The sequence below is a fragment of the Mytilinidion resinicola genome (assembly GCF_010093595.1).
Source record: "Mytilinidion resinicola strain CBS 304.34 unplaced genomic scaffold BDZ99scaffold_1, whole genome shotgun sequence".
NCBI lineage: Eukaryota > Fungi > Ascomycota > Dothideomycetes > Mytilinidiales > Mytilinidiaceae > Mytilinidion > Mytilinidion resinicola.
In genome coordinates this window covers 2,819,283-2,839,902 of record NW_022985437.1, presented here as the reverse complement: position 1 = coordinate 2,839,902, position 20,620 = coordinate 2,819,283, and the positions used below count along the sequence as shown (strand labels likewise).

The 20,620-nt window shown below is 50.0% G+C and overlaps 9 protein-coding genes across 9 annotated transcripts; 3 read left to right on the top strand and 6 right to left on the bottom strand.

Annotated features, from left to right (window-relative positions):
* Positions 1-292: 292 nt before the first annotated feature.
* Positions 293-2,245, bottom strand: BDZ99DRAFT_493540 (uncharacterized protein; the record flags this gene model as incomplete). Its single annotated transcript, XM_033723239.1, has 6 exons — positions 293-450; positions 508-940; positions 1,061-1,084; positions 1,188-1,517; positions 1,849-1,952; positions 2,139-2,245. The coding sequence occupies 5 exons, from the start codon at positions 2,243-2,245 to the stop codon at positions 603-605; spliced, it is 903 nt and encodes a 300-aa protein (XP_033584776.1). The 3' UTR covers positions 293-450; positions 508-602.
* An 881-nt stretch (positions 2,246-3,126) lies between these two features.
* On the bottom strand, positions 3,127-3,410 carry BDZ99DRAFT_457508 (uncharacterized protein). Its single transcript, XM_033718693.1, has one exon. It carries the CDS (start codon positions 3,311-3,313, stop codon positions 3,158-3,160), a length of 156 nt encoding a protein of 51 aa, XP_033584775.1. The 5' UTR covers positions 3,314-3,410; the 3' UTR covers positions 3,127-3,157.
* A 2,895-nt stretch (positions 3,411-6,305) lies between these two features.
* Positions 6,306-7,367, bottom strand: BDZ99DRAFT_24239 (uncharacterized protein). Its single transcript, XM_033713606.1, has 2 exons — positions 6,667-7,367; positions 6,306-6,609 (listed from the first exon to the last, which is right to left on the bottom strand). The coding sequence occupies exons 1-2, from the start codon at positions 7,277-7,279 to the stop codon at positions 6,389-6,391; spliced, it is 834 nt and encodes a 277-aa protein (XP_033584774.1). The 5' UTR covers positions 7,280-7,367; the 3' UTR covers positions 6,306-6,388.
* A 313-nt stretch (positions 7,368-7,680) lies between these two features.
* Positions 7,681-8,630, bottom strand: BDZ99DRAFT_373962 (uncharacterized protein; the record flags this gene model as incomplete). The annotated part of the gene is made up of 3 exons (XM_033714898.1): positions 7,681-7,949; positions 8,102-8,327; positions 8,370-8,630. The coding sequence occupies 3 exons, from the start codon at positions 8,628-8,630 to the stop codon at positions 7,681-7,683; spliced, it is 756 nt and encodes a 251-aa protein (XP_033584773.1).
* Positions 8,631-10,467: 1,837 nt separating this feature from the next.
* Positions 10,468-13,323, top strand: BDZ99DRAFT_531064 (uncharacterized protein; the record flags this gene model as incomplete). The annotated part of the gene is made up of 5 exons (XM_033726429.1): positions 10,468-10,490; positions 10,560-11,359; positions 12,038-12,113; positions 12,386-12,439; positions 12,587-13,323. 5 exons carry the CDS (start codon positions 10,468-10,470, stop codon positions 13,272-13,274), a joined length of 1,641 nt encoding a protein of 546 aa, XP_033584772.1. The 3' UTR covers positions 13,275-13,323.
* A 1,630-nt stretch (positions 13,324-14,953) lies between these two features.
* On the top strand, positions 14,954-15,319 carry BDZ99DRAFT_470760 (uncharacterized protein; the record flags this gene model as incomplete). The annotated part of the gene is made up of 1 exon (XM_033721651.1): positions 14,954-15,319. One exon carries the CDS (start codon positions 14,954-14,956, stop codon positions 15,317-15,319), a length of 366 nt encoding a protein of 121 aa, XP_033584771.1.
* Positions 15,320-15,945: 626 nt separating this feature from the next.
* On the top strand, positions 15,946-16,881 carry BDZ99DRAFT_531062 (uncharacterized protein; the record flags this gene model as incomplete). The annotated part of the gene is made up of 3 exons (XM_033726428.1): positions 15,946-15,997; positions 16,065-16,221; positions 16,285-16,881. Exons 1-3 carry the CDS (start codon positions 15,978-15,980, stop codon positions 16,879-16,881), a joined length of 774 nt encoding a protein of 257 aa, XP_033584770.1. The 5' UTR covers positions 15,946-15,977.
* Positions 16,882-17,699: 818 nt separating this feature from the next.
* On the bottom strand, positions 17,700-18,554 carry BDZ99DRAFT_514019 (uncharacterized protein; the record flags this gene model as incomplete). The annotated part of the gene is made up of 3 exons (XM_033724776.1): positions 17,700-18,260; positions 18,344-18,476; positions 18,538-18,554. The coding sequence occupies 3 exons, from the start codon at positions 18,552-18,554 to the stop codon at positions 17,700-17,702; spliced, it is 711 nt and encodes a 236-aa protein (XP_033584769.1).
* A 572-nt stretch (positions 18,555-19,126) lies between these two features.
* BDZ99DRAFT_470757 (uncharacterized protein) lies at positions 19,127-20,332 on the bottom strand (the record flags this gene model as incomplete). The annotated part of the gene is made up of 5 exons (XM_033721650.1): positions 19,127-19,259; positions 19,603-19,631; positions 19,692-19,965; positions 20,110-20,244; positions 20,310-20,332. 5 exons carry the CDS (start codon positions 20,330-20,332, stop codon positions 19,127-19,129), a joined length of 594 nt encoding a protein of 197 aa, XP_033584768.1.
* Between the last annotated feature and the right edge of the window lie 288 nt (positions 20,333-20,620).

Genomic DNA, 20,620 nt, shown 5'->3' with positions numbered 1-20,620 from the left:
AAGTAATGTCGCGATTGCGTTACAAGTTAAATTCAGCAGAAGAACTGGGCGGTGTTGGAGAGGTTTTGGATTCCAGTGCGGTGGGCTTCACATCCGGCTGTGATGTGCTGAGCCACGCCAGACAGGGTTACGTAGCTAGCAAAAGGAAATTAAAAAGCGTCACAAGGAGATTTTCATTGTTTACGAGCTGAAAGAATGAGGAGGGCGATCTAAGAGGTGATGGCTCACTTAAGCGCGATTTATGAAGAACTATCGCTAAAGACGATATGTCTCCAAGCAATACAATACTTTTGCTATCATGAAATCTAAAACATACTCCTCCTCGACTTCTTACGACTCGGCAACGGCGCACACGTTCCACTCGCGCAACACGTAGGATCCTCGTCTGCACACCCAGCCTCCCTGTAGTGGCACACGCAGCTCCCATCTGCGCAGCACGCCATGCTATCACTTTTCAGAAGTCAGCAACCACACTCAAAACCAACGGAAGTTTCTCGATGCACATACATCGAGCAACCCGACCCCCCACAATTACAATTAAATCCGCCGGTTTCGGCGCCACCGTCAACTCACTCAACGGATGCAGCCCATTAAAAGTGTACTCAATCCCGGTATCCAAGTCCGTGTACGACCCCCCAAAGCGCGTCCCATCCGGGAACGAACCCCCCCGCGCACGCATCCCGCATCCACCAGCAGCGTGAACGCATCCATACACGTCTGGTTCGGCTCATCCGGATCGTCCCAGTCGCCTTTGATGCGGTCGCCGAGAACTCGTCGGGCTCGATGTGGAACTCGTCGGGCGTCTTACTGCTGCTGTAGTAGCCCGGCGCCCAGTCTGTGACTTTGGACCCTTGCACCCAGCCCCCGTCTTGGCTGTAGTATACCAGCCCCGCGTGGCCGTTTTGGGCGGGCAGCTCGAAGGTGGCCAGGGCGAAGAGGTCTGGAAGGCGTTTTCGGTGCTGGCGGGCCAGACGGGGCCGTATTCTAGGGTTTCGTCGAGGTAGCAGTCGCAGCTGGGTTTGTTAGTAGTAGTTATGGGCTTTTGGAGCGAGACGCGTACTCTTTGTATTGTCCCAAAGGGATGCTAGAACGTGTTAGCTTTGTTCTTCCAGCGTGTATACTGATGGGCAGGGTAGTACTAACACTAACACACTTCCCTCCCCCCGCATTACCGCCTCAGTTCGTACAATACGGCTTCACGTCCTCTGCGGGGCCATTATTCCCTTCCTCTTTGCCTGGGTTCTGATTTTCTGCGATGTCAGCGGCAATGTTAATGCCAGCCTCGAAGTCCAGCCACGCCAACCAAGTCGCCCAATCCACGATGGTGTCGACGGCTGCTGTCAAGCCATCTCCAGCGAGCCCAGCCGCGGCGAAGAAACACGTCCGGCCGTAGTTCCGCACTTGGGTGAGCGCTCGTACCAGATCCGCGTTTTCGGCCACGGGGAATGCAACAGCTACGAAGATGGTCGCGGCGAGGGCATCCCCAGGTTGAGCTGCGGCTAATATGGCTTCGCCGCCTATAGCGACGCAATCAGCTTTTTCCCGGGCAGCCAGGCTCCGAGCTTGCGCTTTGTCGCGTTATTGAGGTCGCGCTTGCAAACGACTCCGCTGAGGGTATTGTTCACATTGTTGGCGAAGTCTTCAGGGAGGTGGATGTTGTGGTCGCCATTGTCTGCTTTCGTGAGGCTCGGCAGTTGACTAGAGCGCACGAGGCTGGTAAGTAGTTGGACGCATATTCGGCCATTGTCACCTACTCGGGAGCGGGAGTTGGTTGCGTCTCGGCCGTAATGGCAGCCCCTAGGTTATCAATTAGCCTTCATTCTTGATCAAGGAGCGAAAGGGACATACCGGGTACGCCTGTGATAGACGCGTACTCAAACACGCCGTCGAAGTTGACGCTCATATCAGCGACTGCGCTCGTCTGCGCCACGGGAATGTGGATGGAGATGGTGCTGAGCGCCTTCTCGTCTTACTGGAGCTAGTTCCACAGATAGGGCAGCTCTGCTGCAACGATGACGAGTAGAAAAGGGTCTTTCGAGATCTTTTCAATGGCCTGCGCCATCGCCACCGCAATGCTCGTTTTTCCATAGCAGCGGTTGCAGGGAACGCGCCCGGGGTCTATCGTGGCTGTGACGCACGCGGCATCTGCGGGGTTGGAGCACTGGTTGTTGAAAACGTTCTTGACAGAGCCGGCGAGGTCTTCGCCGAGGAAGACTGTGAAGCCATCGTCGTAGGATGCGTACATGCTATCAGGGGCTGGGGTTGGGGCTGGGTTGGGCTAGACACCGAGATGTCACTGCTTTGGTCTGTCGTGGAGCGGGAAGGGAAGTATACTACTATGGCGCTGTATGCTGACGGGTTTGCTCTAACGAGATTGGGAGTTGCAGGCGCCGAGCAGACATGAGAGCCTAGGTGTAGAAGGACTGAGAGGAAAGATTCAACGTGCTTCTATTATTTGGTTAGATTTTTCTAGCTCTTTTCATTATTCCACGAACAGCGAAGCAGCACTGACCTAGATTTGGTGAGCTGGGAGTCGAACACGAGCAGCAAATGATGACTAAGATCACTGTGGGTCCGCTCGCTTCGGTAGACTGTGTTGTGTGTTAGATGGTAGCAAAATGAAGCACCTCCTCAGCAGCTTCACACCGCAGATAGCGACGCATCGACAAATCCAACCCTTCAAAACTCTATTCTTCGAAAACAAAAGCCTCAATACTCCACGACCATGTCTGTTCCCGGTCCCACACTGCCTTGGGAGGCTCCCCAACAGATCCCCACGAACGCCCTCACCCCCGCTCACATCTCCAACCGCGATAGAACTAAACTGTTCTTTGACTACGTCGAATCCTTAGAGAGAAGTCTCAGAAATGACGACGACGAGTACAGGCATCTGGGCGTCAGATACTGGAAGGTACACCCTACCGCCAGGACCAGTGCGCAGACAACCGTCGCGAATCGCACCCACCTCGCCCACATCTTCCACTCTAGCGTGTTCCCTGGGGATATCAACCCAGGCGATCTCTACCACCCGTTCAGTCAAGCCAGGGAAGCCTTGAGTCGCGCAAAGGCTCGTTGGGCTCCTGCTGGGAATCATACGGTCGTGAACCAGCTAGTGAGAGATGGAGAACTCAGGTTGAAAATTGATGTGAACTCTGTCTTATTTCGGGGGCCCGAAGGCCAAACTATATACTACGTAGGAAGTGACTGTATGCATAGGCAGAAGCACTAATTGGAGGCAGCAGTAGGCAGCATTAGGCAGGGTAGGCCACCGTACCCCAACCCCTCTCTGTAGAAGTTGTAACTGGCTAGGCATGTAGGCAGCTACTATGCCAGCAACTCCAAGTCTGTACGTAGGTGACCGTGAACCGTATGAGTTGTTGATCCTAGGTTGTAGCTGTTACAACCCGAGTGGAGAGAGATACCAGGGAGTTTTCCATAACCGACTTCAACATCTCAGTACCCTGATTCTCGCACTTGAACAGCTCGATGCTGCGATGGCACAGCAGAACCCACTACATCGCCAAGCTCAGCAGTTTTGGGACTGGAGCTGGGATCCACACGTTCAGCAGTGGATTCGGAGCCTCCCAGAGGGGGCGAAGCAGGTGCAGCTGGGGCGCACCATCCAGCGCATCGTCAAACACGTATTCTTCGCGCTAGAGGCTTGAAGAAGTGGTCGAGATCTGAGGTGCTGTGTTGGTGCTAGTGGACAAGAAGATGGGATTCGTGCTGGGGATATTGGTCTTTTGGAGCGTAGTGGATGGTGTTTGTGGTGGCCTAGCGGGTTCAAGAGTGCACTAGGTCCGACATATTGCAGAGTACAAGAACACATCGAGGAAGGTCAAGCGGTTGGAGGGGGTGATCAAAAGTGGAGAGATGACGGGTTGTGGATTGGGGGGTGAGAGGATGGTTTGCATGTACAAAAGGTTTTCAGCGGCATACTTGGAGTAGACTAGATATCGCGGCGGTAGATGGCGGCGTTTGCTCTCCTCTTGATATCGTTGGAAAGCTCCTAATTCACTCAAAAGTTCAAATACAAATGCTACATTAAAAAGTGTTAAATGAGACCATGCATATTGAGACGTGCGAACACCTACTCTACCGTTTAATGAAAGTCAATAGGGTGGTAATCTTAAGCTGTTATATTGCAGTATGTTGTCATGGTAGCGCTGTTAGGAGGTCTCCAGGGCAGGGCGACTTTAGAACCGGGTTACAGCACTTCGCACACTGAATATGAAGCCTTAGACAATAGACTAGCTAGGAGGTATCTTGTTTTATAGCAGAACCTGACGCCCAGCTGGATAGCACAACCATTACTCTCTGCTTACTATCTTCATCATATCGTTTGGCTTCCTTCTAATGTACTAAAAATATGAAAACAGGATGTCACGTTTGCCAGAGTCGATTTCAGGACCGCTCCAAGTCTGGCGGCTCTCTATACTAAAATCAGCTAACAAGACGCAGGTAATTCAACTGCTATCTCATTTGGACCTGCTTTGGGAGCTCCATGGCGGCGTTTGTGGCCCTCTGATGTATGGTGAAAAAGACAACATGATGCAAACGCTGGCGCAGTGGATTTCAGGATGGCGACGGTGCCGGCCACCTTCCCTGCGGAAAACAGCCTGTAAAGCAACGGGTTCTTGTTTTTGTCATATCTAAGATGTATTTTCTAGCTTTATGGCGCCGTCTGTAGTCCTCTAATATGGTAGAGATAAGAAAACGCAAGGTAACATCTCCTACCATGGAAATTAGAACCACGACAACACTAAGCAGTTCCATTACGAAGTTTAGCTCGAACGCCAATGACTTCCTCAATTTCACACTGTACGAGTTCATATTGCAAGTATTATGCTGCTGTCATTAGTCCTTCAAGGTATTCAAAAACTCAAAACAGGAAGTGATGTTTCCTGACCCGAAAGCCAAGGCCTCTTCAACACCATTCAGTTCTTCTACTAATTCAGCTTTGAAGGAAACCAAGATTTTCTTTTCGAGTTACATTGTTTACTTTTGCTAGCTTTGTAAGCCCGTCTGGCGTGGCCCAGCGCAGCACCGAGAGCTACAACGGGATGTAAAGCTTACTACACCGGAATTCAAGACCTCTCCAACGCCGTCCTGCTTTCATGGAAATTCAGCTCGCAAGACAATAAAGACCCCATCGTGAAGCTATTGTATTTGCTTTTTGGTAGCTTCATAGGCCCGTCTGGCGGGCCCGGTACATCGCTGAAAGCTACAACGGGATATAAAGCCCACCACACTAGAATCCAAGACCTCAACAACACCGTCCGCTTTTCGTACGAAATTCAGCTGAATGAATCTACGAACTTTGTTGACTCGCTCAACATGAAACCCTTGATGACAACGCCGGCTTCTTCCGTTCTTTTAGCGCAGTTCTAGAACTACTTAACAAGCGTCGCATCATACCCCTCTGGCGAATAATGGTCACAATACTCATCACGACGCTCGATCCAGTACTCATGGCCCCAATCAACCTCCAAAGCATATACTACCACGTTAGCCCTCCTGGCCTACCACGTATGAGATGTAGATGTGCTATACCGGGGTGATATCTACACCCCTCCTCCCTCTGCTCTGCCTCGCGATCGAACTGCTCTTCGCAATTTCTGCAGAATGAATGTTCCTTGGCCGGCTTCTAGGCCAGCTGCAAACGCGGATGTGTACTTATCCTACTGGTCCAACTTATGCAGAGCTTGTCTACGCTGTTCTCGCACACCTGTGGTAGGATACGAAGATGCACGGTGTAGCTCACCTTCAGGATGATCCGCTACCCTAGCCGCACACTTTCTTTTTCTTGACTTTGCTCGCTCTTTCTCTAGCGAGGCACGGTAAGCAGTCGTGTCTGTATTACGCTGCATGCGCGAAGTCTTTGTGACTTCAAATGTGGACCGAATTACGGGCGAGGCGGGTTCAGCGGAGTACAGAGACTGCCTCGTACCTCGTATTCTGGGATTTGTCGAGCTCAGATCGTCCGAGTTGACGGATGCCACGAAGGCCTGGAATTTTGCGATAGTGCCCAGCGCTTTTCGAATGGATGCCGTGAGGTCCGCCGGCTTGCCGCAACTTATGATTGTCTGGCCAGTGGCCGCCAGGGCATTGTTTCGGCCACGGTGGTTGTCAGGGTATCAAGCAAGATTGGCGGGTTGGAGGAGTGATGTTGTTAATACCGGACGCGTGAGAGAAAGCCGTTTGGTGCTAGTTAGTCTTTAACGTCGTTGGAATTGTACGATTCAGAGGCGTGGAAACGCGCGAGCACGTGATGTTGGACAGTTCGTTGAGACCGCGTCATGAATTTGTGGATGTACAGTTGCTTAGCCATGCTTCAGATGCTTCCATTTGCCCTTGTCGAGAGAAATGCATCGGGACGACGACTTCTTCAAAGGCCTTTCCATTCTGGCTGAACAAACTTGAACTTGCGAACTCGCTCGATGTGCGATCCTGTACGACAGGGCGCAGCCTTTCCCTTCTTGTTGCAACAGTCCCACCTATAGTTGTCGAGCGAGACACCACATTTTTCTGGAGAAAAGTTCTCACAGGATGGGTTGCGATGTAGAAAGTCAATCCAGAATTTCTCGTACGAGTTCATCTTCAATGAGCCTAGTAATGCGTCAGCATCCATCCGAAGCTTGTGTGGTATAGGATATGGACACATACCAGGATGAGACTTGCACTCCCTCGCCGTTCTCTTCCCCGCGCGATCAAATATCTGCTCGCAATTCTCACACACAGCACTCTGCACCAGTATCTGCTGCCCCGCCTTCATACCAGCCGCAAAAGCGTCTTGAAATCTCTTCTCCTGGAGCTCGATAGACTCCACAGTTCCATAATCATCCACATTATCCGACTTCCTCTTCTTCGCAAGCCGTACTTCCGCAGCACCCTCATCTTCGCTATCGAATATAGTACATCTAGTCCCATTCCACCCCCTTCGTTTCTTCACGATATCAATCTCCTTCCTCCAAAGCTCACGGTACGCCGTCATATCCGGCCCACGGCGCTTCAGCCTCGCCACCACATCCTCTGGTATCGCCCTAGTGAAATTTGGCATGTGTTCGGTAAAGTATTCGTCGATGAGGTAGCGGATTTCAGGCGCTTCTTCCGACACGTGGGCCAATGCTCCCCACCCTATGTCCGGTGTGAATTGTTCGTCGTGTATGGTTTCAGGTTCTGTTGTGGTATCGCTATCGAGGTGCTCCCCTGAAGGTCTCGCGCGCACAGCCTGTTTCGGCGGAGGCCTCCTGCGCGCAGCCTGTTTCGTTCTGGGCATGGCTGCGACTGTTAAGGTGCAATTGGATAGTAGATCGATCGAGGGACGATGGTTGTGAGGATTGGTGGAGACGACGCGTAAATATTGAATAAGTGCAAGGCTTAGCGCGATTGCGCATTTCAGGGGTACCTAGGCAGCGCGTGGAGCACGTGACCTCTCGTCCAATAATAGTCGAACTATAAATCCGAGGAACGGAGTTTAATTGAGTAATTGAGACTGGAAGAAAAGGACTTTTCATTCTCAGAGTCTTTACCGAAGCGCCTAGATGCATCAGCCCGTGGGCACGAGGTACAGCCCCCAATCACGTGATGCAGCCGCCCCCTATGCGCCGCGAATCAAAGGAAAGAAACTCTAAACCGAAACCCAAGGAGGAGGAGAAAAGACCCGAAGAAGCAGCAACATCATTCCGGCCTAGTCCACTCCATGATTCCCAAGTCGATCATCTTCCCCTTGATGCCAGCCTTGCTCTCATGCATCTCGAAAACATTAGGGAAGGCACCTGTGAACACATAGCCGTTCTTCTCAAACACTCTCCTACTGGCGAGGTTGTGGATGAAGAAACCGCCGCTGATGCGGTGTGTGTTCATGAACGGAATGAAGAATGCCTCGGTCATAGTGCGGACGACGGCGGGCATGATACCTTGGCCGTGGAGGGTCGGGGAAAGGTAGACTGAAGTGATCGGTTAGGAATCAATAGTTAGGAGAGATTTTGGATGCATAAAACTTAGATGAAAAGATGGAATGACCGCTTGAAGTCAAAAAATTGAAATGAACGCGAGAAGGACCAAAACAGCCGAGCTAGAAACATAATGCAGCACTTACAACCAAGCTCCCACTCGATTCTCGGATCACCAGCCGGCCATCCATCGTTCTCACCCTTCCGCTCCGCCCTCGCCTCCAGATCCTTGATGCTCACATATCGACGCTTCTTGATCGTGAAATCCCCCAACATCTTCTCCTCCCCCGTAGGCTCTCCCTTCGCCACTCGAATACACGTCACCGGCAATCCCGCGCTCACCCACTTCTCTCTTCCTTCTACCGCTTTGCCCTCCGCGATGGCTCGATCCCGCTGCTCCCTCCACTTCACGACTTCTTGGTACTCTTCCCACGCCTTCTGCGTTGTGCCGGACATGATGGGGTAGAAATCATCAAAGCTTCGCTGGGTGAACGGGAACGGGGGCGAAAACAGCGTCATGTAGATGGCGGGATCGTTGTGCATCTCAATCATTGCGGGCCCGTCTGTTGGCCGGGGTGGGGTGAGGATGATGTGGTTGTGCGGGGCGGGCAGGCGTAGAAACGGTGAACCGTTTTTGTCGAACTGAATCTCTGGGGGTGATTTGTTGGACTCCATCTTGGCGCTGGTGGTGAGAAATTGGGTTTCTCGGCGGGCTTATGTATGCGGTTTATCGATGGTGTTGAGTCAAAGGTGCGGAGTCATAGCGATTGGCCGAAGGAAACTGAGGAGGTTCAGCTCAGCGATAAGCGAGCGGAGCTGCCGACCTTCCTAGATGGGTAAGGCTTGGCGGGGTCACAAGTAAATTCTCCAATGACCGCCCCTACGGAAACGAACGTCATGAGGCGGGCTTACATTTCTTTCTACCAGGAGACATGTGATTTTCAACTTTCCATGGTAGGAGAACGAAGAGTAAATCACGTGCGCACGTGAAGACCCTTGCCTTGACTCGTAAAGGGGCTACTACCATAATTTCCGACACGCGTCACCTCAAAACGATACCACTCCAATCTCCATTCATCAATAATATTAAAACTCATTCGGATTCGTCATCGCAATGCCGGCTTCAGAGTCTAATTAATGCCGAATCCCTGGCTCGCGACATCGCAATCGCCAACAAAGCTTGGAACGACGCAGAGGAATCGGTCGCGAACTACGTCGACTCCGACTCAGAAGCAGAATCCGACTACCAATACTACCAAAGAGCAATCGCGAGAATCTCGCCTGACCCGTTCCAGGCACCGGATGATACATCAACCGGCCTCATGATCTCCCGAGTGACACTTGAGAGTCGTATCAGTATGATACCTCACGAATATGCCCGATGGGCGTTGATCAAGTTGTTGCAAGAGAAGCCTGAGCCAGCCAAATTGGAGGAACCGATTTGGGAGTACGTGACGCCGTCACGAACGCAAGGCACGTTCGAAGATATCCCAAAGGACGTGTTAGCGTGGTTTAGATATCACGCAGAGCCGGATATCGAGGAAGATGTACCTGCGCCGAAAAAGAAGCCTGCGGTGTCGAGGAAGAGGAAGGGCGGTGCTGATGTGGATGGCGTTGGAGGCAAGAATGCTGCGAAGAAGCGGAAGGCTAGTCCGGGTGATGCACAGGAAGGCCTTACTATCGACAGTCTCCCGCCCATTAGTGCCATTATTGGCAGCACCGTGGAGGCTGCCAGTGTCGTCGGAAGCGCTTAAGTAGCTCCACCCCTTGCGCAAGGTTTCGTTGTGAACGCTGTTTGCGAGCACTGCGAGGAGCAATTCGATCGCACTGCCGAGAGGAAGGATGGAGAGTGCAAGTATCATTCCGGTAAGTGCAACCTCTGCACCCCTTTCTGGGCCACCTACTCGCATGAGTTCTAGTCGCAATTGGTGCTAATGCTCCGTTCAGGTCTGCTAGAGATTATCGACGTGGACAACGACGATGAAGACTTCTGAGCAGATAGCAATCCCAGATGTCATGATCTTTCCCCCGAGGGCTTGATAAAATGTCGTCGTAACCGGATTTGATGGTTCGAGGTTTGGGGACTCCTTTAGACTGCTAGAATTTCATTCTACATGAGAAAATCGATTTTGGTTCCTTTTGAATTGCTCACGTTCTGCCATACGAATTTAGCCTTGACCTTCTGTGACATTGATCTCAATTTGACAACGCCAGAAGTCCGCTAATAGACTGGATAGATACAATGATGACTATCTATCTGGCCATAGAAAATGTTGTTGGAGAAAGTCAGACAAACCACTTTACTCTAACAACGATACTCGTGATCATGACGTAGCGAAAATAAACCCCGCGGGTGATATAAATTGGTGAATGAAGAGAGGGAAAGCCCTGGAAATACTACAAACGACTTCACAAGTCGGCTGGCGAAACACATCTATAGGCTTTCAACAGCTGAACCACGTCGCTCCTTCATATCCTCCACACTCCCCACAACCACATCAAGCAGTGCGCCATGGCGGAGATCATCCACGAGCGGTGAGTCTCTATTTGTCTTATCGCGCTCTATTCCTGCCTCGCCCAAGGTTAATCTCGTGTAATCAGTAGGTTCTCCCCAGATGACGGTTTCTCCGACGTCACTCTGCGCGTTCATTACCCAGGCAGAGAATCCGATGGCGCCTTCGACGAATACAAAGCGCACCGTGTTATTCTCTGCCAGCAGTCAAAATGGTTCGACCGGGCCCTCAAAGGCAGATTTCTGGTACGGCGATGTCTTTCCGCTCGCTTTGCCGGGGAGGCTCTAACGTTTATAAAGGAGGCGTCTACTCAAGTCATCGATATCCACGAAGACGAACCCTCCGTCTTCAACTGCATGCTCCAGTTCATGTACGAACGCCATTACAAACTCCGCACTGTCGAAGAGGCCAGCGCCAAGATTGGTCCCTCCATTTCCAAGCAGGACCTCAAGACCATGACCTTGGATACACACATCGACGTCTACAACATGGCTCAAAAGTACCTCAATGACGATCTCCAAGCTTTCAGCGCGAAGCAATTCACGGAGGCCGCCTTGACCATCAGACCTAGCTATCCTGGAGTCCGCACCTCTGTGAACAAGCAGTTCGTGGAGCAGCAGTGCAGCGCTCTGGCGCGCGCGGTGGACCGTTTCTACGAGACAGCCTTGACGACGAATACGAAGATGGGACGCGCGATTGCGGCTGCGGCCTGGCAGAGCACTTTAGTGGACCGGGAACGATTCGATGAGCTCATCAATGAGTATCCGACGTTCGCTGTTGACGTCCTGCTGGAGGTGAAGAAGAACATGCGGCCTTCCAAAGACCACGAGAGTAGTGGAGATGCGGGCGCTAGTGTGGAGGTCCCCACGGGACCCCTGAATATCAGGCGCAGTGAGTTTCAGTCTACCTATGCACGGATGCTAAGAAGCTTAAGCTCATCCTCATTCCCAATCGTCTTAGACCGCAGAGCCCAAGGATAAGGTTTCTCCACGACGAAGGGACTGCGCCCCAACAGAGTAATTCGAGAAAAATGTATCTCTAATTACTGGCAACTAGATTGCGATGCTATCCTTTCTAAGTCAGAGCTCTCATAGCAAGTATGGTCGTAATAGATACTTGTAAACTAAATTGCTACCTTATGCAATATCTGGAAATCGTGTGCTCTGCAAAATTTGTTAGTCCTTTGACCTGGAGGGCGTTTGCGAGATCTAAGATTTTCAATCAGGCGGCTGGGAGACAATCGAGTATCATATCAAACCTGTCAAACCTGTCAAACCATCAAACAGAACTATTCATTGAGCAATTATATGGCGATGTCGATATTGGCAGCTGGTGAAAAGTGATGAGAACTCTGGTGTATTGCTATATAGGAGGATGGGTATATATAGGCGTGGAGGAGCCAAGCCAGCTGAGAGAAGGAACCTTGTTGAGCTGAAAGGTAACGCATGCAAGCTGAAGAATGGCGCTAAGGATGCGCTAGTATAGTAGCGTGTGGACGGCTGCCAGATATTGAAGATTCTCCGAGAGGGAATATATAGTTCGCCCGAATCTGCTGTACCCAGAATGTAGTCAATGAGGTCTCGCTCACTAATTGCTCAAACCCAACACCTCGCGATGTTGCAAAAGTCACTCGTCTTCGATTCAGGTAGGTTTTCCACCATGATTGTATCGCGAGGCGACTTCTGGCACCCTTTAATCTAGCACATGACAGGATCAAGTGTGCAGTAGTTGCTTGTATATCTGTGCAAACGCTCTGGGAAAAATTCTTTCATTGCATCCTTGGGTATTCAGCAGATTATATATAAGGAATTGAATAGTATCGAGGCCTGACACCGCGACTATACAATTCGCGGGTATGGCGTATATTGCGGCTCCTCAAATGCGCACAGAATAGTGAATTACTGACGAGGGTTCTAGAATCACGTGCCCTACCCACGGTTCAAAAGCCCCGGTAGAACATAAGAGTCAACCGTCCGTCTACTCTAACACTCCGTATCGCCTAAAATTCATACCACGACGAAATCTTCTCAGCATAGCAGCCACTCTCTCTTCGTAAATGTCTCCACTCACTACGTTCCTGTTCATTCTTCCGCAAGCGTGAAAACTGACCTTTATCAGTGTCTCCGCTCAGGTCTTCTGCCCAGATGACACCTTCTCCGATGTTACAATCCGCGTTTGTGAAGAAGATGCAGCGACCGATAGGCCGTTCACTGAATACAAGACCCATCGATCTAGTGCCAACAGTCAGAGTGGTTCCAGAAGGCGCTCAAAGGCAGTTCACCAGACTCTAACAAATTCCTGGGAAGCCTCCACCAACCTGATTGAGATCCTCGACGACGACCCTCGCATATTCGATTACATGATGTGCTTCATGTACGAACAAGCATACGAGGTCTGCGCGACCAGTGAAGCGGAAGAAGACGTCAAGGCCATGATACTCATCACCCATATGGGTATTTACACCATGGTCCAGAAGTACTTCAATGCGGGCCTGCACTCTTTCAGTGTCGCCCTCTTCAATAAATACATCTTGACACTCCGACCAGGCTTTCCCAGCAAGTCGAGGAAAGATCAAGAAACTACTCACATGGCACTGGTCGGTGTCGTGGAGCGATTCTATGATTCCGCTATAGCTTCCGGTACGACTATGGGTCAAGCTATTACTTCTGTGCTCTGGGCTTGCAAGGAGCTGGTCCATACTGAGAAGTTTGAAAGGCTTCTCAAGGACTATCCGACCCTTCGCTATGGATGTGGCTATAGTAGCAAAGGCGGACAACTCACTTGCCCGCGATTACGAACGCGGTAGACGATATAACAGGATGTCTAACATCAGGAAAGAAAAGTTTGTTGTTCGCGGTTAGCTTTTGTGGAGGGGCAAGCTACCGTGGTGACTCGAATAGTATAGGCACACTCGGACCAATTCGAGTACCTTTGGAGGACGAGCGCTGATTTCAAGATCGCTTTACTCAGGCTTCCAATTGATTCACAATTGTGGGTGGTCGTCATTAGCATTGAGTTTCTTTCGTGTCAGCGAGAATAGTTAGATATTTAGGGAATCCATGATTAGCTACCTTGAGGTGAATAGAACATACCGCGCTGTGAGCATCTACCATCTAATCACGTCCAGAGACATCTACGGGGAGGCCTCTAGATTCCGTGGCCAGCTTTATGTTTGGGAGATACTACAATTCATGATCACGTGGCCAAGAAGTAAAATCCAACGATCACATGTAACCAGCGGGCGCTAGTACCTGCACACTCCCTTTTCAGTAGTTACATACCCCCCTTCTTAGTAAACACACGCACCCTCTAGACCCTTGTTGTTTTATTACCTTCCTACCTTTGTATTAGCTGGGAGGCCCGGCCGGGGCCCTCCGGGCATTTTACTCTTACGTCTCTCTGCACGTGCATCCTATCTGTTTTATAAGGCCGTACATAAGGCTGTACGTAAACTAGCACAGCTATGCAATCTCTCTATTTTTCGGTGCAGCCTGTGTGTAAGCTTATATATAAGGTTGTATATAAGGCTATACAACCTCTTTATTTACATTTCATCCTATTTAATTTATGCACCTGTATATACGGGTATATAAATTAGATAGGCTACGCAATGGCTATACAAATTGGATAGGCTATATAACCTTGCGTATAGTATATGTCAGGGCCTGCGGGCGACATACCTGTGAGCGTACAAGTAGCTGGCTGTTGGGAATCGAGATCGAGTCTCAATTCACACTCTTTTGTGGCGCTGTTGGTAAAGCCAGCTGCCCGGCCTCACAGTATAGCCCGATATACAGTCTCGCCTACGCCTAAGTGAATAGAAAAGGCTATACGTGCGGATGCGCGTGAAAATAGAGCTCCGGACAAAGCTCTAAGCCGCTCCAGCTAATTAAAAAATCAGACAAAGGTTTGGGGGGGGGAGGGGTGTTTATCGAGAAGGGCGGTGTATAACTACTAAAAAGGGGTACATTCTATTGATTAAATGATCCGCCGGTGTGCTCTTATAGTTTATATATCCACTCTAATCTAGTGCATGATCACGCTTCTTCTACATCTTGCACGCCACCCACTTCACAAGACTCAGGTTGCAGCACTACAACCTAGGATCAACAACTCATATGCCAGAAAGCTACTCTCCGAACATCAGCTGTAGAGAACCCAGCTGAAATCTCAGCTGTAGAGAACCGAGCTGAAGCCTCAGCTGTGCAGGGCTCATCTGAACTTACTAGCGCGCCACCCTGGGGGTGGCCCCCTTCCTTCCCCTAGTATATATACAACTAGCTAGACGTCTATAGAAATCAGAGTTCACATCAATTTCAACCTGAGTACAAGTGCCTAGCAAACAGCATGGCAACGCTTTGCACGCAGTGAGTTCTTTTAACCATTTTCCATAATTATCAGAAACAGAATGCAAAAGAAGAGCAGAAGGCGCTAGTAGCCGCTGTGGAGCGCTATTACGCCACCGCCTTAGTCTCAGGTACAAGTATGGGTAAAGCTGTGGCTTCCGCAGCCTGGGCTTGCAAGCAACTCGTTGACAACGAGGAATTCGACCGCCTCTTGAAGGAGTATCCGATGTTCGCAGCCGACGTAGCTATGGCGGCGACGAGACGACCGACTCCGTCGCGATACCGAACGACGCAGACGTTATACGGAGAACAACAGGTTGCGAGAGCTCGAGTTCGACCTGCGCGGCTAAAAGCGCGCTACGGAGGAAGATATAAAGCGGGCTTCGCTGTGGGGACTTTGGGGAGGCCAGTTATCTATGAAGAGAGATGCCTTACTTTTAGGTCTCTTCATAGGTTGCAATTTGCGCCTTCTTTCTCATGCAACTTCTTTGAAGCTCATGCTTAGTCATTTATCTGTTACGCCGTACAACAGAGATGTTATAGGCCTGCTATGCCAGTCAACTCTGCTCTCTATCGAGTACATGAGACTGCCTCCTGCTGATATCCTCAAATGAAATGCATGCTCTAGCAAGGGAAGATTTGCCATTTCCGCTAACTTGATCCGACCTATATAACTACATACCTATGATCTAACTTTACTTACGCATTCTAGGTTTTCTTGTTTCATTCACCAGTAGTCCAACTCAAGCACGGCCATACAAGATATATCCACTCATATCCACGGCAAGATAGTCACATTAATCTTAAATAATTCACGAATCTCTCATGAAGTCTAATAGCAGAAATGGAGGGTGGGATGAGCTCTTACATTCCTACCAAGTTTCCCTCTAAGCTATTCCATATGCTGCATATGCAGAAGGTTAGCCGGTTAATGATTGGGAAATCCTAGTAAAAATATCGCTTGGCGGTCTGCGGCATCGGAGCTACCGGTAGTAACGCATAGCGATGGTTCCCCTAGGTCCGTTTGAGAGGGAAAATCGTTGCGCCGAAGTCGTAAGATCACGAGGGCTCATGCCTGTCAAAATATAATCGTCACAGCCGAATAACACTTCCACGACTCGCACACCCCGCCAAACCCCAGCTCCCAGCACCGACCAAATACTATGTTGGACTATCGCAAACAGTGAGTTCTTACGCTTACCACAATTATAGTTCGAATTCATAGCATGAGGACTGATCGAAACACGCAGATTCTTTCCGGATGCGGAGTTCTCTGACTTCGTCCTCCGCGTCCATCATCCCCCGATTGCTGTGCCCGGAGCGCTGTTCACCGACTACAAACTCCACCGCGTTATCCTATGCAGACAGTCTCAGTGGTTCCGACAGGCGTTCAAGGGCGTCTTCAAGGTACGCCTGCTGTCTCTCTTACCCCTTGCCATGTCAATCCCGAAATCTAATATTCTTGACCAGAACACCTCTGACGTCACCGAAATCCGCGAAGAAAACTCGATCTACTTCAATGCCATGATCCAGCACATGTACGAAGGTTCCTACGCACTCCGCGAAGCCCACAACGGAGATGAGAAAATTCGGACCATCGTTACCCACATTGGTATTCACAAGCTCGCGCAGAAGTACCAGAACGATAGCCTCCAAGCCTTCAGCGTCCAGGCCCTTGCCGAATTCATGGCAAAGCTCGCATCTTCTACTAAGGCCTCCAACCTCTCTTCGGCACAACAAGAGCTCGAGCGGCTCGATGAGAGGATCGCGATAGTGACAGCCTGCGAGAGGTTCTACGAGACTGTCACTGCAGCCACGACGGATACACCCGTGGGCCGGGTCATCGCGAGCGCGGCATGGGCTTGCGACGGCCTGGTCATGTCTCAGCAGTTCGACAAAATGCTGAAGGAGAGGCCCACTCTTGCTGTTGACGTATTGCTGGGCATCAAGGCTACGAAGCCATCTCCTGAGGAGCTCAATCGCCGCTGCGAGGCAAGTATTCTGGCGGACCTCGGGCGCGATTCTCGCCCTAGAAAGATCAGAAGGGGAGAGCTAGGGGGTCTTTGAGATAGAACACTGCTCTATGAATTGGGGAGGGCGGCAATGTTGCCGGTGGATGTGGCTTGAGTGATAGGGGCAATGGATGGACAATACAGACAGTAAAGGCCTTCATTCGGCCTTCCTTCTAGATCCAGTGCTAGGTCATAAATTCAGACACACGGATATACCACTGTTCTAACTTCACTCTTGCTCTTTCGACACCACCGTAAGGAGTGTCCGGGGTAACATGTTTTGAATTGGTCAAAAAGTAGTCTAATTCCCACTTCGGTGACCTTTACGTCGTATTTGGAGTTTTCAAAGCCTGTCGGGGTACTATACCAACCCGCCCGATCCTGTTACACGGCCTGTTTATCAATCAAAAACTCTTCTTAATGCCTCACACGTGCCTCAAAGCTGGAAAAGCTAAGTTCTGTTCTGATAATTGATGTCGACTGAGACATTCTATTGACTCTTTCCTTTAAACATAAGCTTGAGCTAAAGCCCCTTGGCAACTCTTCGGTCGTCGTCGCTTTTCGCTGTTGTAACTACAAAGTCCAGTACTTACCATTATTTACCATTTATGAGATGAACAGAAGTCTTTTCATTTTTTGGGATTAAGACTGATTGGTCAAGAAATTCTCAGTCGCCGTACATAACAATCACATGAACACATTCAGTAAAAGTATAGTCGTTTCTGACGCCGTCATCTCGTTTGATTCTCTATGGTTGACCAAATTTATCCGTCCGTGCCGAGAATACAAGACCGTCTCTCAGCGTGAAATGGGAGCTTGTTTTGTGGCGTCCTTCACTCGAGAGCAACCATCGCCACAAGTTGATCCTCAAGCTCATGTAGTGTCGTCTCCATCACCTAGAATTTCTCCGCGGCGACCAGCATTCTTCGCTTGATATCTAAGCGCGAGCACGACGTCGATGGCGAAGATTGGGGACAGTGCGAAGAGCTCAACCAAGTCGTCGTCCGATAGGCAGTGCGGGAAGATGGCCGCCCTCGCAATTGCGACACCCATCTCTGATTTGCTGTAGTCTCCAGAAACATACGGGCCCATATAGTGAATGCTGACAGTGGTCTTCAACTTCGCAATCCACCAGCGCTTTCGGACAGGAATGCTCAGGCTGCCTCTGTCTTTGTTGACAGACTTCCTCTTGTTCCAGTTGCTGAATAGCTGATCTATACCAGCAATAGCCGCCTTGCACAGCCTGGGGACGCCGTATTTCTTTCCGAGGTGAAAAGCTACGACGTGGCTTGTGGGGGCTTCAGACGGCTCGAAATTATTAACGGCAGCGAGGTTTTCGGTCTCGTAGTCATAGTTGGAAGTGTAGAGGAACTGCAACATGGCCTTGAACGCCTTTGGCTCACGCTCGACTACATCCAAGGTGCTCACGCCTTCCTGTTCTACATGTTAGACGATAAATACTGCGTAGGTTGATGCAGGCCACCAAAAAGATGGACAGTGTTAGGAATGTACTGTACCTCTATGAGACATTCTCTTAACAAAGAGGAGTGCAAGCAGAGCACTATTTTGTGCGCCCTGATTTCCTCTACGGGGGAGCCGGGAGCATGGAGACGAAGCAGTAAGTCCGAAAGTTCAGCCCGACCGTAGAAACTGTAGCGGGTCAGTCGTATGTTCTCATGTAGGCGCAGAGCTTGTGGTGGAGGGAACTCACGGGAACGCGCCCGCCATTGTGACTGTTCGGCGTCTGGGTGTCGAGGATGCCGGGGAGAAAATGAGTGAGGACGATTGCCAAAGCTGAAATTGAGGTCACTTTTCGCGTAAGTCTTGGCACTCTACTTAAGCTATGGTGAATTTTGAAATGCTGCCTGATCAAACCCTTGTTTTCTGCGAACAGTCGAAGACACATGGCACTCGGTCTTGCGCTATTGTTTGATGTAGAAACACATCCTTATACGACCCTTTTCGAAATCATGGGAATCTACTACTAAACTACACTATTTATTTGTCATTGGGTACAAACTCTTTGACTCAATTGAGATATATCTTCGGTGAAACAATGGCAAAATGTAGCATGTGTCGCGTCTGATACAGTTAAGCTAGACAATCTCATATGACCTTGAGCCCAAATTAATGTACACATCAGAGACCTCTGTCTTAACCTATTGTCTGCACTATCTGTCTCTAGAGTTGAAAGTTGAATCAACGATAGTTTGAATACAGCGAGAATGCTCTTGCAATGCTACACCATTACCAGATGTTCAGCTAGTAAAATAACGAAGAGCAAATGCGTGAGGATCGTTTCAGCTGAAGAGCTTCCCAGGAAGAATTAACACCTCTGCATGCCCCTCGTCTCTTCTAATACTCGCACTCCAGGACAAGCCCATGTCCGCACCTACCGACTCGCTGCGTAGCCCAGGTAATATATAGCCGTCTCTACGGAAATAATGTATACATAGGGATTCATCTTTGAAGGAGTGTCGGTCTTTTACAACGATCCATTGATATATATTCAGATAGGTAAAAAAGCGGTTACACACAATATCCTCGATCATACAATATGAAGTTGCATCAAGCTAGGCCATATGGGCGATCTTTGACACAGAGCATATTGAGGCGAGTCATCTTCCGTCGCCGCATCCCGCTATCGATACTTAGGTGTGTCTACACCGTCGATTCGGTGAAATGAGGCAATCTCTTTTATATAAACTGTGCCAGAAAACTATTCATCTCGTGTCTTGAATAGCTTTCTACGGGCTGCTTGCACCAGAACACGTACCGCAAAGACTGGGAACGCACGGCCGCACTCTTTAAATTGAGCAGTCCTAGTCAAACTCGCAAGAAGAATGACTCTAGCCAGGACCATACCAAGCTCTGAGTCCTTCCCATCTTGCTCTTGTAGGCATCGTGAACCAAGCTCCAGAACCTACGCATGTTGTCGCAGCTCTCCCAATCGCTTTCTTTTGCGTCCTTGATCGTGTTTAAAAGAGCGCTAGCGGCGGTCTCGAATGCTTGAACGGCCTGCAATTGAAGCGGCGCAACTCCATACTTCTCGGCTGTCTTAACGATTCCGACCAGGTGGAGAGGTGGGAGAAGGGATGTTCGTTCGCGGAATAGGTGAGATAGGGGGTATAGTCCTGTCCTAAGTGGTAGATGCATCGTAGGATTGTTTCGAAGATACCGGACGTGTCGCCGTAGAGATCAATGACGGTGGCACTTGAATTTGTGTCCTTCAAAAGGCGCTTATCAACTTCGATGTCGGATTTTTGAGGGGGTGGTGACATACCGTCTCGAGGATTTTGGCCTTGAACCAGCTAGATTCTCGAGAGAGAGGTTGATCTTGTGTGCATGAAAGTCCATCTGCCCATGTTTGCCTTGCAGGCGGAGCGTGATATCTAAGAGTCGAGGGTCGTTGAAGTAGCTGGGAACGACATGAGTACAGTGAGAGAGAGAGGGTAGGATTTATCATACGAGCCCCTGACTTACGTGGTTCTGCTTTTGACAGCCATAGTGGTGGTTATGATGTGCGGAGTTGTTGAAAGTTGGGTTTCGGAAGCTCAGAGGCTCGGGAAGTAAATAAATAGCTACGGTAATTAAGCGTCCAGTCACCTGGCGTAAGGTGGCTGGGGCTGGTCAACCAGTTCAGATGCTTTAATTCACCGTGTGATGCAAATTATGGAGACCTCCAAGCCCAATCTTCTTCCAAGTTTGACCTCTACATTACAAACACCCAACCAAGAGCTATCCCGATCATCGATTTCAAGATGGCTAGCATAGCAGACATGTCCTCGTAATTT